Genomic DNA, 19248 nt, shown 5'->3' on the forward strand with positions numbered 1-19248 from the left:
CTTGGTGTATAGAGAGAATAGGAGAGGGCCTAGAACTGAGCCCTGGGGGACACCAGTGGTGAGAGCACGTGGTGCGGAGACAGATTCTCGCCACGCCACCTGGTAGGAGCGACCTGTCAGGTAGGACGCAATCCAAGAGTGAGCAGCGCCGGAGATGCCCAACTCGGAGAGGGTGGAGAGGAGGATCTGATGGTTCACTGTATCAAAGGCAGCGGATAGGTCTAGAAGGATAAGAGGAGAGAGAGTTAGCTTTAGCAGTGCGGAGAGCCTCCGTGACACAGAGAAGAGCAGTCTCAGTTGAATGACCAGTCTTGAAACCTGACTGGTCTGGTTTGGTTTGGCCGCAGAACGGCAGTTCCAGAGGCTCCCAGAGACCTGGAACTCCACGTGGATCGTGCGTGCAGGGACCACCAGATTAGAGTGGCAACAGCCACGTGGTGTGAAGCGTTTGTATGGCTTGTGCAGAGAGGAGAGAACAGGGATAGACAGACACATAGTTGACAGGCTACAGAAAAAGGCTACAATAATGCAAAGGAGATCGCAATGAAATGAACTAAACATCTGGGAAAGCGAGAGAGCGGGGCCTCCCTCACTTACGTTTCACTGAAACACTCAAATATAACTCTCCCAACTTCCACTTTAGAAATTATAATTGTTGTAAACTACAGTGGTTCAATGTTTTCTAGGAATAGACTATAACTTAGTTTATTCAGCTAGCTAACTTGGTACAGTATTCTTCCGTGAAAACCGTCCAGGGCACCGAATCCTATGATGCCATAGCCAACTAGCATGCCAGCCTCCAATAACACGGTTTAGCACCAATACTCGGTTACAACAAACCACCAGTGTGTTAACACGCCAAGCAGATCATTCGTGTCCGTGTCTAACGTTGTGTGAAGTTTTGGGTTAGTTTTGACAGTTTGAGTGAGTCAACTTATTCAGTCAACTTATTCAGCCAGTTAGTTAGCTAGAATAGTTAGCATACTACCTAGCGATTGCTCTCTGCCAACGAACCAAACCCTCCTCCCACGGCACGAACACACAGAGTGTACCAATGCGAGAGAACACCAAGCCATGCAGGTTTCCTGTTCTGTTCTCTCCTGGTTGTTATTGTGAATTGGAACATGGATACATAAATTAACACCATGCTCTCTTTCAGTTCCCTTAGACAGGTACACATAATGCTTCAGGAAACACTACGAATGGATGCTTCCATGGAGAGATTGTTGTCTTACCATGGAAGTTAGAAGGATGTTTAGAAGTTGTCTGACCGGTTGTCTTTTTATGAAACCCCCAGCCCCCGCTGTTATTGTCATGTCCTAAACAAGCCATCTATTTTTCGCCATAAACACAACTTTCTATTTCTGTAAGGTGATCAGGGTGAGTTTTCAGCTTGGCAGTATGACTGTGCCAGGAGCTGACGGCGCCACTCAGTGTCACCCCTTTGAACTTCTGCAGGATTCTTTGACTTGACTGACAGAAGGACTTTGCTCAACTTCCTGAGCAGTAGCTGACTGACTGAATGCTGTTTACCAAGAAAGGAGAAATACTGAGGGGGTCAATGGGTGTAAACAAGATATCCTCATATCATGGTGAAGCTTTCTGAATGTGTTGTTGCTTTGGCTTGGATTTATTTAGAGGGCAACATAACGTTAGTGAAGAAATCAGTTACTGAACATATTTCAGAGTAAAAATTATCTAAAGCCAAATTTGATTGATTTAGTGTGTATATATATATATATATATATATATATATATATATATATATATATATATATATATATATATATATATATATATATATATGCACACTTAGGGATCTCTGCAGTGTAGGAAGTGCTACTCAATCATTGACGAGATTACACACTACCCACACTGGTGTTTGGGAGCACAGGTATGATTGGTTGACTGTCTGATAAGACTTTTTAATCATTGGCATGATATGACCTAGAATTCTGCCTTACAAAGGGGAAAAGACTGGGCTTGTTTTGGATACCTATCGAAGGTCACTGGTTCAAATGGTGCACGCACTTCAGCTTGTCGACCACATTAAGTTAACAGCATTTCAGGGAAGTCCTCAGCTGGTTTGTGCACAGTGATTTCTTATGGAGAATATTATGTTATAGTGGCGTTATATAACATGGCTCTGTCGTAGCCGGCCGCGACCGGGAGACCCATGGGGCGGCGCACAATTGGCCCAGCGTCGTCCAGGGTAGGGGAGGGAATGGCCGGCAGGGATGTAGCTAAGTTGGTAGAGCATGGTGTATGCAACGCCAGGGTTGTGGGTTCGTTTCCCACGGGGGGCCAGTATGAAAAAAATAAAATAATGTATGTACTCACTAACTGTACGTTGCTCTGGATAAGAGCGTCTGCTAAATGACTAAAATGTAATGCTATTGTAGTGTAGGAAGGCTGTCCTGCCTCGCCTGTGCCCAAGCTTGTTTTTGTTTCTGTGCCATGTGGGTTGTGGCACAAAATGTGCTGAGCTCAGCGCTATTGATTTTATTATTTTGGTTGCATTACTTGGATAACATTTACATGGCATGGAATGAGCTAGTTAGCTGTGATTTTCATTCTGTGCTGTAGATATGGATGTCCCCCGTATTCTCAGAACAGTGACACATTATTTTTCTGTGCCCAAATTCCTACTTGCTTATTGACTAGAAAGTAGAGAACTATGTCAGAATGAATCCCAAAGGGATTTAGTGTTGTAACTGCTGTCCTGTTCCTTCATGCACATCGACTCAGTACTGGTACCCCGTGTGTATAGCCAAGTTATCATTACTTATAGTGTATTTATTATTACTTTTATTATTGTGTGTTTTACTTTTCTATTATTTCTCTATTTTCTTTCTCTCTGCGTTGTTGAGAAGGGCCTGTAAGTAAGCATTTCACTCTTAGTCTACACCTGTTGTTTACAAAGCATGTGACAAATAAAATGTGATTTGATTCTAGATGTACTATCCAAAGAGAAAAAGGGTGATTATTTAATAGGCAACCGTTATAGAAAAAGGTAAAATAATCACTGACACAAAATACCTTCTACATATTTTTTTATACTATACTTATGTTAATTTCTTAAGATAACATCTGTATGTAACTGAAAGACTGAACTGAATTCAATCTGTGTCTTAAATAGACTAGAGTGGCATAAGTGACTGTCCCTAGAGCTACCAGGAACTGATTTGACCTGACTGATGTATCGTGGGGAAGTAAAAGGCTGTGGGAAGCAAATTACATGTGTACCTGGGATGTTCTGTACAATATGGAAAAGAAAATGTAAATATCAAAAGTTTGTTTGCTTTCAGGAGTGCACTATAATCTGAATGTTGCAGATAGAAATGCCATATATTAGGGTGTCTACCACTCTGCCCAGAGTGGGTGAAAATGCGCTTTGATTATGACATTTTACTTCCTTATGTTATACAATACATTTTACCAAGACAAATATGATTATTCATGTTCTGAATTGTTCAGTGGGGTCATTCTCTAACATATCATTAACATTATATCAAAACAGTCAGATTTCGTAAACTAATACATCCGATAATAAGCACCGAGCTCTATTGACATAGCGGTGCAGGTTTCCGTAAAAACTTTTAAGGATTTACATTTTGTGGTCGTCGTCTTAAAAGTTGTTTCTGCTGGTCGTAAAATTAGCATGACACGAGCTGAATTACATGTAAAAGGCTTTGAAAAGAAAAAGCTTGGTATACGCTCAGTGCTCCATTGACATTTCACAGATACGCTTGTTTTTGTGAGGAATCTTCTAAAAAGAACAGGAATTTCGAATTCATATGAAAAGCGTATACTAAAATATGAAAATACTACATGTTATGTCTCGATATCCATCTTTCCTCTATTGTTTTATGTCCTTCGTATTCAAGTAGAAAGATGACGAGTTCAACGGGGACAGTGAGCATGTCAAGTAGCCAGTATCCTTATTCTTGCACAGAATCCAGCCTAGCTGGCGCTATGTAATTTTCCAGATTATTGGCCACTTTTTATTTATTTATTTTTTATCTGGCCTTTTTTTATTTGGTCACCCTAATTCTGGCCATCCTACAAGGGTAAAAACTGCAATAACGTTTACAGTGAGGGAAAAAAGTATTTGATCCCCTGCTGATTTTGTATGTTTGCCCACTGACAAAGAAATGATCAGTCTATAATTTTAATGGTAGGTTTATTTGAACAGTGAAAGACAGAATAACAACAAAAAAATCCAGAAAAACGCATGTCAAAAATGTTGTTATAAATTGATTTGCATTTTAATGAGGGAAATAAGTATTTGACCCCTCTGCAAAACATGATTTTGTACTTGGTGGCAAAACCCTTGTTGTCAATCACAGAGGTCAGACGTTTCTTGTAGTTGGCCACCAGGTTTGCACACATCTCAGGAGGGATTTTGTCCCACTCCTCTTTGCAGATCTTCTCCAAGTCATTAAGGTTTTGAGGCTGACGTTTGGCAACTCGAACCTTCAGCTCCCTCCACAGATTTTCTATGGGATTAAGGTCTGGAGACTGGCTAGCCCACTCCAGGACCTTAATGCGCTTCTTCTTGAGCCACTCCTTTGTTGCCTTGGCCGTGTGTTTTGGGTCATTGTCATGCTGGAATACCCATCTACGACCCATTTTCAATGCCCTGGCTGAGGGAAGGAGGTTCTCACTCGAGATTTGACAGTACATGGCCCCGTTCATCGTCCCTTTGATGCGGTGAAGTTGTCCTGTCACCTTAGCAGAAAAACACCCCCAAAGCATAATGTTTCCACCTCCATGTTTGATGGTGGGGATGGTGTTCTTGGGGTCATAGGCAGCATTCCTCCTCCTCCAAACAGGGCGAGTTGAGTTGATGCCAAAGAGCTCGATTTTGGTCTCATCTGACCACAACACTTTCACCCAGTTCTCCTCTGAATCATTCAGATGTTCATTGGCAAACTTCAGATGGGCATGTATATGTGCTTTCTTGAGCAGGGGGACCTTGCGGGCACTGCAGGATTTCAGTCCTTCACGGCGTAGTGTGTTACCAATTGTTTTCTTGGTGACTATGGTCCCAGCTGACTTGAGATCATTGACAAGATCCTCCTGTGTAGTTCTGGGCTGATTCCTCACTGTTCTCATGGTCATTGCAACTCCACGAGGTGAGGTCTTGCATGGAGCCCCAGGCCGAGGGAGATTTGACAGTTTTCTTTGTGTTTCTTCCATTTGCGAATAATCGCACCAACTGTTGTCACCTCACCAAGCTGCTTGGCGATGGTCTTGTAGCCCATTCCAGCCTTGTGTAGGTCTACAATCTTGTCCCTGACATCCTTGGAGAGCTCTTTGGTCTTGGCCATGGTGGAGAGTTTGAAATCTGATTAATTGATTGCTTCTGTGGACAGTTGTCTTTTATACAGGTAACAAGCTGAGATTAGGAGCACTCCCTTTAAGAGTGTGCTACTAATCTCAGCTCATTATCTGTATAAAAGACACCTGGGTGCCAGAAATCTTTCTGATTGAGAGGGGGTCAAATACTTATTTCCCTCATTAAAATGCAAATCAATTTATAACATTTTTGACATGCGTTTTTCTGGATTTTGTTGTTGTTATTCTGTCTCTCACTGTTCAAATAAACCTACCATTAAAATTATATACTGATCATTTCTTTGTCAGTGGGCAAATGTACAAAATCAGCAGGGGATCAAATACTTTTTTCCTTCACTGTAAAGGGATAATGACAGACGTAAGGTTTGGACCATTGGTTTTCTTAGAGGATTATCTACACAATTAACATTATTTTACCCATTGGTCAAAAGATGCCTTTTTTATTGGACACCCTACATATATAGAGCTGATATGATTCCTAAAGCTACATGACCGAGAACCATGTCTGTTCTACACAATATATTTCTATCTGAACTTTCCGTAACATTGCACCCTACTGAATGACCCAGATCTTAACATCATGTTATGTCAGGATGGGTTGTTGTGTGATGGTTTACACTGTGGGTTGTGTCTACAGGTCTTGCTGTAGGGTTGGGCTTCGGAGCGCTGGCGGAGGTAGCCAAGAAGAGTATGAGGCCAAGTGAGGAAAACGGTAACTGTTTAACATAAACTGTTTTTTATGGTAACTGGAAACAGACTTATGTTTTGACATTACGTGTACAAGCATGCACACTCACATACTAGACACTTAGCCAGCAGTAACATGCAGGCAATGCCCCTTTTTGACATTTCTCACATTATTTAATTCATCTAAGAATTACATTGTAACCTTTTTTAATTTGCATGCAATGGACGAGGGCATGATATGATTTCACCTAAACAGACATGCAGAGGCATAATAATTCATATCATAATTCATTGTAGTTGAACACTCTAGGCTATAGTTCTTAGACTCCACTGTAGTTGGGCTCAGTTGATGAGTGTGGTCTTAGCTCTTACAAAAGACCCTTAATGAAACTGTGATGATATTACACAAGGCTTTTATGAAATGGTGTTCTATGTTACACAAGGCCTTATGGAACTCACAGTGGACAGGTGTGGTCTCCAGCAGTCTTTAACGCCTGGGCCTGCAGCTGTCGGGGGAAGAATTGGAGCGGGCCATTTATTGAGCTGACCTTTCTAGCCCACTCTTAAATTAGTCTGCCGCCATGCCACTGCTGGACCTCTGGAGGTGGTGTGGCAGTCTAATCTAGTGCAGGGGAGATGGACATTTATAGAGCCATTCACAGAGCCAATGAGTATGGTTACATGCACATAATAATGCGATTATTGTGGATAGTCAGATTTAATATAATAGTTTGATTAAAACGTTAACATGCTTTGCAAGAAGAACGATTTCCCTAATAATCCTGTTTACATGGACACATCTGAAATCCGGCTACCTGATGGCACTCTGATAAAGGCAGAAAATCGGCAATCAAAATAAATGTTCTACTACAGCGACCATGTTATTTTTGGGAAGCATGTTTGATTCTGAGTTCAGGCATATAAAGTTTCTATGTCAAAACGACTTCTAAAATGCATACATTCAGTTGTTCTGAACTCACTTCACTCGCGCTAAAGAGAGAGGCTTGCTCTGCTGGTGCTAGCACATGCGCTGGTCAAATACACAGCTGGAATGCTGGCTAAGGTATTTACATGTCCTAATAATTTGAAAGTTTGCTCAGAAAACCAGGTTTTAATCGGTGTACGCTTACTTCGATTTTGACCTTCCACCAATTAAGATAAGCAGAGTAAGGTGTTTATATGACTATTGCATAATCTGCCTACTGCCATAATAATTGTAATATTGAATTATTACTGTGCATGTAAACGTACTCACTGAGTGCATTTCAATGCACACTAATCATTTCGATATTAAATGTATTATGGCAGTAGGCAAATTATGGACATAGTCATGTAAACACCTTACTCTGCTTATCTTAATTGGTGGAAGGTCAAAATCGAAGTAAGCGTACACCGATTAAAACCTGGTTTTCTGAGCAATCTTTCAAATAATTAGGACATGTAAATACCTTAGCCAGCATTCCAGTGGTGTATTTGATCTGCGCATGTGCCAGCACCGGTAGTGTAAGCCTCCCTCTTATGCGCGAGTGAAATGAGTAGTATGCATCTTAGAAATAGTTTTCACATGCAAATTTGTCCAAACTCCAAATCAAATAGGCTTTGCAAAAATAACATGATTGGCAATGTTCTGCATTTATCAAAAGTCTCATCAGGTAGCCTGATTTCAGATGTGTCCATGTAAACAGGATTATTAGGGAAGTCGTTCTTCTTGCAAAGCATGTAAACGTTTTAAACATACTATTATATTAGTCTGACTATCAACAATAATCATATTATTGTGTGCATGTAACCATACTCAGTCTCCTTAATACCCTGGAAGTACATTGAATCTAGGGCTTTGAATGGAGATCAACATTTAATCCAAGGTTTTATCTATTAGAAATGATCAATCCGAGATGGTATTCAAATACACATTCATTCTCAAATGTGCACAATTTCTTCACAATACCGAGTGCGTATGTAGTGGTAGAGTATGTAGTGGTTTGTCATCAGAGCAGATAAGAAAAAAAATCTTGATCTACACTTTTTCCAGTGCACTGCTCTCTAACGTTATGGTAATGAAGAACGCTCTGGGGGAAACAGTAGCAGTAGTGTGCCTAAGGTAACAGTCCTTTTTAAATCTTCTTCTGCTCCTAAAGCCTTAGTACGCACTACTCTTGCTATTGATGGCACAGTGTGGCCCACTGACACACATTCTCCCCTTCACTCCACCTGGGTTGCCTGGCAGGCGTGCCTCTCTCTCCCTGCTTGAGGGCATCAAACCAGACAGACTGGTTCTGCTACACAAAGCACTGCCTAGAGCGGGAATATTTTTTTTGCCAGATTTTTATTTAAATCAGTTGGTTTATGAAAATGCCTGGTTTTCTATAATTTAATATGTTACATCGTACAAGCTGATACAATAACAGAATATGGACTAAACAAACTGTACAGTACTGTCAGGAAAGACATTCACACTTCAGGTCTCAGCAGTCTTCTAGTAAACACGTTTTAGTTGTCTCTCTCTCTCTCTTGATGGGAATGGGGTGCTCTGGACAGGGTGTGAGGAAGAGCGCTGGCGTTGTCTACCATGTGTTGAGTGTATCAATAGCGTGGAAGTGACACATCTCTCACCACATTAGGCCTTCTCCTCCTCAGTCAGGAATCACCACTGGTTTGAATAAATAGGCGGCCACTTTTACCTCAAAAGATCCCAAAACGAGTTGCCGTTAGATGCTATTTATTAAAGCGTTATCTCCCTTAAGCCATACCTGCACTACCTATCCACTAAACCCATGAGTCAACATTTAGTTTGAGTCTCACCAGGAAAATCACTACAACTACATTTCCCATGCCAACCTCAGAGTTTAGCATAGAGCTGACTGTTATTTCTCCCCTCAGCTGACAAGAAGGCCGTTCTGGACTCCAGTCCGTTCCTGTCAGAGGCTAATGCAGAGAGGATCGTCAGGACACTGTGTAAGGTCCGCGGAGCCGCACTCAAACTGGGCCAGATGCTCAGCATTCAAGGTGAGAACTGGCTAACCTTGATCCTGTGTGTGTTTTTATTTGTGTCTTGGCCGTTCCCTCTGTTTACTGCCCTCTTCAGCTGTGTCTACTGTGCTGCAGTATGTGTCAGGGCACTCATGAGTCATCTTCATAACCTCCACTGGGCCTCCCTCCAGCCTCTGTAGATGAGTGTGTGAAGGAGCCAGGAGTTATTTCTGGCCTCTCCCACCTCACCGGCATCTATCTATTCATGCATCTCCCAGTTCACCACATCTCCAGTCAGGTCACACCAACACACAGCACTTATTTTAGCCTGGCTGGACCCTGCTGTGTTGCCCTTGTCATTGCCTTTTAACTGGCCTCCTAGCTTGCCAGCTTGTCTATCTGGGCTGGTTGTTTGTGTTTGGGAATGTGAGTGGGGTTCTGATTTTAAAATAGCAGGCCCTCTATCGACTCATGTTGCCCCCTGCACACAGCCTTGCCCGCCCTTCTGAGTGTTGGCACGCAAAGCGGTAACCTCTCTCATAGCACTCCCTGGCGCTGAGTCAGAGATTAGTGCTCTGTCTAAGTTTGGCAAGCAGGTACAGCTTTAGAGGGACGCTTACCCATCGAGCCCCTAATTTAATTAGTAGCTACCCAACCAAGCCCCGCCTATAGGTCTGTATGGTCATTGTAATGTGTAGGATATAGGGGAGAAAGGGTTCCCAACTGCTGCAGCTAGCTGGTGAACTATGTCACAGACCCAGCATAAGATTAATGCAACTCAATGCACAGGGCACTGGCATTCTCCCGCCATTCCCATGTCAGTTGTGTGACACGTACCAAATGTACTATTGAAGGACAGCAACAGCCAAGGCATTGCCAGGGCTAAAAATAAGCCACCAACTATGTCAGAACTGCGACCTTTGAGTTTGACGTGTCCGGCCTCTGCCAAAGCTCCATAATCGCTGCATGTTAGAAAACCGCATATATTTCCCTATGTAAACTGATAGAGGTGACTAGGCTAATGTCCTTTGTTCTAAAAGGTGTTGCATGATTTTAGATAAAACTGGTTTTCAAACTGGCTTGGTATTCTAGGAAGGTGTTGCATATCAATGGCCGTCTAATCATAACAGAAAAACGTGTCTCTTCAGCATTCCTCAGACAAGTTATGATAAACATCCATGATGATATTCACTAATTTACAGTAAGTCATAGGTCAAATCACAATTACTTCGGTTGATCCCTCCATTATTAAGTGCAGCCAATGCTTAAATGAGAGAAGTCATTCTCAGGTCAGAAAACAGGCCGACGGATGTGATTTAGAGAATAGGTGAGTGTTCTGCCTAACTAAATACTAAAGTCACCCTCACTCACAATCAGCCAGGTCTGGCAGGAATCTCTACCCTATCAGTATCAGAAAGCAAAGACCTCACGTCCCCTCTGACTACCGTGTTTTGGGTTCTATTTCATCTGTGTTTGCTGTCATTCTCCTCCACTACCTTTTTCCACTTGTTGTCGGAATGTTGACACGGTTGTAGATCCTTCCAACAATGTTCTGCAGTCTAAAGCTAAAGCTATGTGAAAGTTGTTGCTGTGCGAAATATGTTAGCCTCCCAGAGACATTTAGTGAACACTGGCGAGGACTTGTGATAATCTCTGTGATTTAACTGTTTACTGTGATGATCTCTGTCTAAATGCCCAGAGGCACCAAGGTTTTAAAGATGATTTATAGACCTGTGATTGTTCATTTATTACTCAACATGTTGGAGTTGAACTGAACAGGATACTGTGATTAAGACCTGTAATTTCCTTTCCCGTATTGGTGCATCGCGTAATAAACAGGTTGACAGACAGGAACAAGATGGCTTGTCTTTCATGTTTTGTTCTGACTGTTGTATGTCAGTCTGACTCTGATTTGATCAGTCATTCACTTTCATCTCTCTCCTCTGTCCTTCTCCTTCAGATGATGCCTTCATCAACCCCCAGCTGGCCAAGATCTTTGAGCGTGTGAGACAGAGTGCAGACTTCATGCCCATCAAACAGATGACGGTAAGGTTTCACCTTTAATAGCCTGCTCTTAAGTCCCCTCATCACTAGCCCTTCAGCCTCTTGCTATAAAGAGGGACTAGTACTAGAAAACAAATTAGTATCAAGCTGCTCTCTGAATCATTAATACGTCAGTCAGTAAGACAATAAAGTGAAAAACGGATTATGATCAGATCTGTTGAACCCGTCTTTTAATGAGGTACCATAACTGAAGACTAATGCCCATCTCAGTGACAGACAAACCAATGGCAACTCCCTCAACAGTGTATGTGTGGTTGTGTCCCTGTCCCTGCAGAAGTCCATCAATAACGACCTGGGCCCTAACTGGAGAGACAAGCTGGAGTCGTTTGAGGAACGTCCGTTTGCTGCGGCCTCCATCGGACAGGTTCATCTAGCTAAGATGAAGAACGGCAAGGAGGTGGCCATGAAGATCCAGGTGAGATGGAGAAACCTGCTGCTGCTTATTCTGGAGTTGCAGATAGAAATATAAGGAATAGAGCTGACATGATTCCCTACTCTATATGACAGACTATCTTTTAGAAACAATACATTTATATCTGAACGTTCTGTAACGCACCCTCCTAAATAATCCCCTGGTAGAAGTACGAGTTCACATTAACGCACACAGTATAGGCTTTCTACAACCTCCTGTCTTCATTAAAGGCATCTTGCATCGTCACATTGTGAAAGTCCACATTGTAGAGATGACAGATGTTGAATGTCAGCAGTGACCACCAGCATTGTCTCTGCAATCTGATTTGCTTTTCTCCTGTTCTCATGGCTGCATTTAAGGCAGTGCTCGTCTTTTCAAGAAGAAATAAAACAAGTCTGTCGTTTTTTTATTTTATTCATGACCTTTTTAAGCACATGGGAATCGTATGTGTCAATTCAGTATTGTTTATCTTAAATTATCTTAGAGTAAACTTCCCACATGTTCACCAGTCGAAAGACCTACAGCATGGAAAGCATGTTTGTTGTCATAAACTGTATAGGTTTATCTCAAATTGTATATAGACATGGCTCTTAGTGCTAAGTGCTCCATTAGCATTTCCCATATACAATATCATGGCAGTGTTTTGTTTTCACGTCAGAGCTTGTCATCAGGGCTGGTTTGTGTCAAACTGGTAAACATGGTTGTTTTATCATGCTGTTACTCCTGCTCTGTTTGTCCCATGCAGTACCCCGGAGTGGCTAAGAGCATCGACAGTGACGTCAACAACCTGATGACCCTCCTCACCATGAGCAACGCGCTGCCTGAAGGTGACGACCCCTGGAGGGATTGAATTAGTTATTTATGGGCCATCTGACATAGTATGAGATATTCTAATCACATGTATGACATGGCTCACATTATGTACAATAATGGGGATTTTACAGCCCCCCTCCCTATAAGCAAACGCTATTATCCTGTTCTGATCCTGATCTCACACACATGCAGTGTCACAGACAGCCGCGAGAGACCATCATTGATCCTCGGTAGGGTGACTCATACCCATCAGTCAGGGCTTCCACTGAATGATTGGAGCACACATCCTCCTCTACGTGAAAGATAAATTATAATCAACCCCTCTCTCTCTTCTGCTCACCCTCTCTCTCCCTCCCTTTCTCTCTCCCTCTGTTTAAATCTTGTGCAGGTCTCTTCCCTGAGCATCTGATTGAGGTGATGAGCAGAGAGCTGGCGCTGGAATGTGATTACATAAGAGAGGCCAAATGTGCCAAGAAATTCAAGTGAGTAATGAAAACAACAAGATGAGCTTCTTCTTAAAGACCACCTCCCTGTAACTACTTTTATCATCTAACCTAACTGTCACTGCTCCGCTCCTGAAATGAAAAATAGGGGGTAAAATTGCTCTATATTTTGGATGAAGTTGGATTTAATTTTTTATGAGTCAACAGTTGTTTTTAATGGCCACAACTTGTAGTATTCAGTGTTTTGTAGAGATGCAGAGTACAGTATTAGCACTTAATGAATCCCTCCCTCCCCAGGGGGCCAAGTTAAATGAATCGCTTAAACACAGTTCCTCAGTGGTCCAGATCAGGAATGGTACTGTAGCCTGTAGGGGCTAAGAATAGCCACTCTAGCCCTCTGGGGAGCGTTAGGTTTCGATGACTTGATATGAAGGCACACCGGTCGCTTGCAGCCAGCTTTTAAATATAGCCATACTGGAAATAATACAAGAAGACAACAAGCACCCCCTCCCCATGCCCTCTCCTCATGTCCCCCGTCCCCGTTCCATGATCTGTTGACGGGCAGGCAGGCAGGGTGAGGGATAGGGTTAGGGTTCATGTCCAGAGCGGGTTTCCTGTTACACACGCAGTACGCACCAGCTGTGGATGACGTGCTTTTCACCTTGACCACGGACAGTGACACCTCTCCCTTCTATGCATAGTCATACAGTAGATGGTTCACCCTCCCCATTAAACAGTGATTTATACAGCCCAAGCACACTGTGTTAGTGCAGACACTGGAGGATTATTTGAGGGATTGTGGCGATGCAATTAGTTGTTGTTGAGGTCACTCACTGATAAATCTGTGTAGTTTGAAAAGAGGATCATATAGTGTAACTCGTATAGTACTGTAATGCTATTTGAAAACACTAAAGATCCTGTGAATCTTTATGACACAAATAATGAACATGTACTCCCATTTAGTCCTAATTGCTGAGTTATCCAGCAGTAGTTTTCAGAGCTGTATGTTGTATTGTTCCTGTGTCTGACGAGTGTTGCATGTATGTGATTGGTACAGGGAGCTGCTGAAGGACCACCCGTTCTTCTACGTACCAGACGTAATAGACGAGCTGAGCAGCAACGCCGTCCTCACCACAGAGCTGGTCCCCGGCTTCCCTCTGGACCAGGCTGAACAACTCTCCCAGGAACTCAAGAATGAGGTCAGTACATGCTGCAACTGTATTCAATAACAAATAAATACACAAAAGAATGACACCATTCTGTATTCTGGTGCTTACTACTTACTTACTGCATAATGTGTAAATGTGGAATATGATGTGTTTTCTTCTTGCCAAGCTTGTTTTGATGTGTAAGACAAACGCCACCACCACAACAACCTCCTTTGTCGCCTCACCCACCAAAACACCTTCAAAAGTGTAATACTGCCCCTTGGTGGCGACACTGCAGACTGAGAAATGTGTTCTTAAAGATCTCTCTCTCGGTCAGATCTGTGAGAATATCCTGAAGCTGTGTTTGAGGGAGCTGTTTGAGTTCAGATACATGCAGACTGACCCCAACTGGTCCAACTTCTTCTACGACCCGCAGACACACCGGGTGAGTCTGCCTTTTAACTCTTGTTATCAACTTCATCATTAGAGTCCACTGATTTTGATGACACTCCTAAAGGTCCTCTCCGTGTAAACGTAAATACTTGGTGTCTTATGTGGAGCACACCAAGCCTATGCAGTAACCCCTTTCCAGTACCACGGTTTTGCTGAATTCTTAAAATGACTAAACATTGCTACTGTTTCATCCTTAGGTTGCGTTGTTGGATTTCGGAGCAACGAGAGGATTTAGTGAAGACTTCACTGACATCTACATTGAGGTGAGATATTAGGCTATATCCCCCAACAAAACATAACAGATCAAAATGATTTATTTTGATGTGTGTGACATTCACTATTTATTGTTTTAATCAGCTCATCAAGTCTGCGGCAGAGGGAGACAGAGAGGGGGTTCTGAAGAGATCAAGAGACATGAAGTTCCTCACAGGTTATGAGTCAAAGGTGAGTCACTTCATTCGTTCTCAACACATGCATCAATAATGCTATATACTTTTTTATTTAGTCACAATGAATTGAGAAGGCTCTTCATTACTCTATGGCATAAACTTAGTAGTGAATACTCAACTTAATTACAAAACACACTAACACACACCCAGGTTATTAACCTCTTTGATATTGTTCTGCCCGTCCCGTCCCTCAGTCCATGGAGAACGCCCATGTGGACGCAGTGATGATCCTGGGTGAGGCCTTCGCCTCCACGGAGCCCTTTAACTTCGGGGCCCAGAGCACCACGGAGCGCATCCACAACCTGATCCCTGTGATGCTGAAGCAGCGCCTCACCCCGCCCCCCGAGGAGACCTACTCCCTCCACCGCAAGATGGGCGGCTCCTTCCTCATCTGCTCCCGCCTTGACGCCAAACTCAGCTGCAAGAACATGTTCCAGGAAGCCTATAACAACTACTGGAGGGACCGCCCCAACTGACCAAGCCAGTGACGGACACTGCAGAGGGCCAATCGCAGGGCTACGGCACCAGGGTTAGAGAGGGTGTGTGGACTATAAGGGAGTGATTTTGAACCAGCCTAGCCAGACTTGCTCTGCTGTGAATTGAATGTATATGAATGGCACTTTGTTCCTCGTTCCTCCCCCGAATCAGAATCTGTATATTTTTTGTTGTTATTCTGAGTATATTAACCATGGCTGTCCAGTTAACATATTCACAAGATGTATGAGATGGTTGGTTGTATAGGTTGAGTTAACAGGGATGAATGCCATGATGTGTGTCTGAGAGAATTGTAAAGCGATTTTGAAATCGAGACAGTTGGTTTCTTTTGACGTGGGGATATTATACTATCTAATGGGCATAAAACACAAGTGGTGATGAGACACAAGTTAATGTATCGAAGAACAGTGACCTACTTACTGTTGATGACCTATATTTTCCAGAATGTGGCAGTAGTTTTAGTGTCCTATGAGGACAAAACAAATGCTTGTGATGCATACAGACGTGTGAAAGTGAGTTTAAGTTTTTAGTCACACTTACAGTGAGGGAAAAAAGTATTTGATCCCCTGCTGATTTTCTACATTTGCCCACTGACAAAGACATGATCAGTCTATAATTTTTATGGTAGGTTTATTTGAACAGTGAGAGACAGAATAACAACAACAAAATCCAGAAAAACGCATGTCAAAAATGTTATAAATTGATTTGTTTTTTAATGAGGGAAATAAGTATTTGACCCCTCTGCAAAACATGACTTAGTACTTGGTGGCAAAACCCTTGTTGGCAATCACAGAGGTCAGACGTTTCTTGTAGTTGGCCACCAGGTTTGCACACATCTCAGGAGGGATTTTGTTCCACTCCTCTTTGCAGATCTTCTCCAAGTCATTAAGGTTTCGAGGCTGACGTTTGGCAACTCAAACCTTCAGCTCCCTCCACAGATTTTCTATGGGATTAAGGTCTGGAGACTGGCTAGGCCACTCCAGGACCTTAATGTGCTCCTTCTTGAGCCACTCCTTTGTTGCCTTGGCTGTGTGTTTTGGGTCATTGTCATGCTGGAATACCCATCCACGACCCATTTTCAATGCCCTGGCTGAGGGAAGGAGGTTCTCACCCGAGATTTGACGGTACATGGCCCCGTCCATCGTCCCTTTGATGCGGTGAAGTTGTCCTGTCCCCTTAGCAGAAAAACACCCCCAAAGCATAATGTTTCCACCTCCATGTTTGACGGTGGGGATGGTGTTCTTGGGGGTCATAGGCAGCATTCCTCCTCCTCCAAACACGGCGAGTTGAGTTGATGCCAAAGAGCTCGATTTTGGTCTCATCTGACCACAACACTTTCACCCAGTTCTCCTCTGAATCATTCAGATGTTTGTTGGCAAACTTCAGACGGCCCTGTATATGTGCTTTCTTGAGCAGGGGGACCTTGCGGGCGCTGCAGGATTTCAGTCCTTCATGGCGTAGTGTGTTACCAATTGTTTTCTTGGTGACTATGGTCCCAGCTGCCTTGAGATCATTGACAAGATCCTCCCGTGTAGTTCTGGGCTGATTCCTCACCGTTCTTATGATCATTGCAACTCCACGAGGTGAGATCTTGCATGGAGCCCCAGGCCGAGGGAGATTGACAGTTATTTTGTGTTTCTTCCATTTGCGAATAATCACACCAACTGTTGTCACCTTCTCACCAAGCTGCTTGGCGATGGTCTTGTAGCCCATTCCAGCCTTGTGTAGGTCTACAATCTTGTCCCTGACATCCTTGGAGAGCTCTTTGGTCTTGGCCATGGTGGAGAGTTTGAAATCTGATTGATTGATTGCTTCTGTGGACAGGTCTCTTTTATACAGGTAACAAGCTGAGATTAGGAGCACTCCCTTTAAGAGTGTGCTCCTAATCTCAGCTCGTTACCTGTATAAAAGACACCTGGGAGCCAGAAATCTTTCTGATTGAGAGGGGGTCAAATACTTATTTCCCTCATTTAAAATGCAAATCAATTTATAACATTTTTGACATGTGTTTTTCTGTATTTTGTTGTTGTTATTCTGTCTCTCACTGTTCAAATAAACCTACCATTAAAATTATAGACTGATAGTTTCTTTGTCAGTGGGCAAACGTACAAAATCAGCAGGGGATCAAATACTTTTTTCCCACACTGTATGCATAGTGCACACGTTACCAGGGTACAGACCAATTCCTGTTGAGGGAGAAGATTTGAGGACAATCTCCTATTTAGCCTGTCCGTATAAGAGACGCATGACATTTTGTGCCACCTGAAATATCATAGTAGATGTATCAATGAGATGGCACTGTGTCAAGACATCCGTTGTTTCTGAGAGGTGGAGGTGGTTGGATCATGGGAGATGGGTTTACTTCCAGTGCCTGAGAAAATAAGAACGTGTTCTCATTGACTGATCTACTTTACTCTGGACATGTAGCACCAAAATGGAGTGTTTTAGCACCAGTGTTGTTCCTGTGTCCTGATGGGCCTGTGACATGTTGAGTATGTTGTCCTTTATTATCAGGGGGGAGTGACAACAGCAGGGTTTGCATCCGTTTAAAAAAAAAAAACACTAACTAATGTTTTGTCATTTACTTTGTGGTGGAAAGACAGTTGAGGCAAGATGAAAGTGATCCTAAATCACTTATTGTGGAAATAAATGCAAATGTGCCTATAGTATTTCTAGGATGTTTAGAAATGAACGACGCTATGTCTCTTTATATTGATATCAGAAGAGTTTGAAAAACATGGTTTTTAAATTTTCTAATCAATGGCATTCTTAATACAAGGGTTGTGATAAATATGAAAATATTAAATATTTGATTCAACTCTTGTCCCAGTCAATGTTGCATTGCATGTGTACACTTAAAAAAAAAAAAGAAAATAAGAACAACTATGAGCAACTTACATATTATTTATTTAGCTTTTAAATACATTTGTATTTTATTAGTCCATCTGCAGACAGAAATTCCTCACGAAACATGAATGAATGACACATTCGGAAAGTATTCAGACCCCTTGACTTTTCCACATTTTGTTACGTTACAGCCTTATTCTAAAATGGATTAAATAAAACATTTTCCTCATCAATCTGCACACATTACGCCATAATTAGACCCTTCCAGAAGGACAACCATCTCTGCAGCACTCCACCAATCAGGCCTTTATGGTAGAGTGGCCAGACGGAAGCCACTCCTCAGTAAAAGGCAGCCCACATGACAGGCGGCTTGAAGTTTGCCAAAAGGCACCTAAAGGACTCTCAGACCATGATAAACAAGATTCTCGGGTCTGATGAAACCAAGATTGAACTCTTTGGCCTGAATGCCAAGTGTCACGTCTGGAGGAAACCTGGCACCATCTCTACGGTGAAGCATGGCGGTGGCAGCATCATGCTGTGGGGATGTTTTTCAGCTGCAGGGACTGGGAGACTAGTCAGGATTGAGGGAAAGATGAACGGTGCAAAGCACAGCGAAATCCTTGAAAACCTGCTCAGGACCTCAGACTGGGGCGAAGGTTCACCTTCCAACAGGATAACGACCCTAAGCAAACAGCCAAGACAATGCAGGAGTGGCTTCGGGACAAGTCTCTGAATGTCCTTGAGTGGCCAAGCCAGAGCCCGGACTTGAACCCGATCGAACATCTCTGGAGAGACCTCAAAATAGCTGTGCAGCGACGCACCCCATCCAACCTGACAGAGCTTGAGAGGAATTGCAGAGAAGAATGGGAGAAACTCTCCAAATACAGGTGTGCCAAGCTTGTAGCGTCATACCCAAGAAGACTCCAGGCTGTAATTGCTGCCAAAGGTGCTTCAACAAAGTACTGAGTAAAGGTTCTGAATACTTATGTAAATGTAATATTTTTAATTTTTTAATACATTTACAAACATTTCTAAAAAACTGTTTTTGCTTTGTCATTATGGGGTATTGTGTGTAGATTGGGGGGGGGGGACTATTTAATCAATTT

The 19248-nt window shown here is 42.8% G+C and overlaps 1 protein-coding gene across 2 annotated transcripts in view; it reads left to right on the forward strand.

The window, feature by feature from the left end:
* LOC121552203 (atypical kinase COQ8A, mitochondrial-like) overlaps window positions 1-15901 on the forward strand; it is a 43322-nt gene extending 27421 nt beyond the window's left edge. The window contains exons 5-15 of one of the 2 annotated variants that reach the window (XM_041864936.2): window positions 5999-6073; window positions 8929-9054; window positions 10979-11064; window positions 11357-11497; window positions 12240-12321; window positions 12696-12789; window positions 13808-13949; window positions 14236-14343; window positions 14549-14614; window positions 14709-14795; window positions 14995-15901. In XM_041864936.2, the coding sequence (XP_041720870.1) occupies window positions 5999-6073; window positions 8929-9054; window positions 10979-11064; window positions 11357-11497; window positions 12240-12321; window positions 12696-12789; window positions 13808-13949; window positions 14236-14343; window positions 14549-14614; window positions 14709-14795; window positions 14995-15276 (1289 nt within the window). In that variant the 3' untranslated portion in view covers window positions 15277-15901. The remainder of the gene's footprint in view (window positions 1-5998; window positions 6074-8928; window positions 9055-10978; window positions 11065-11356; window positions 11498-12239; window positions 12322-12695; window positions 12790-13807; window positions 13950-14235; window positions 14344-14548; window positions 14615-14708; window positions 14796-14994) is intronic. The other variant, XM_041864937.2, reaches the window with a different exon arrangement.
* Window positions 15902-19248: the final 3347 nt, after the last annotated feature.

This window comes from Coregonus clupeaformis, chromosome 36 (assembly GCF_020615455.1).
Source record: "Coregonus clupeaformis isolate EN_2021a chromosome 36, ASM2061545v1, whole genome shotgun sequence".
Lineage (NCBI taxonomy): Eukaryota > Metazoa > Chordata > Actinopteri > Salmoniformes > Salmonidae > Coregonus > Coregonus clupeaformis.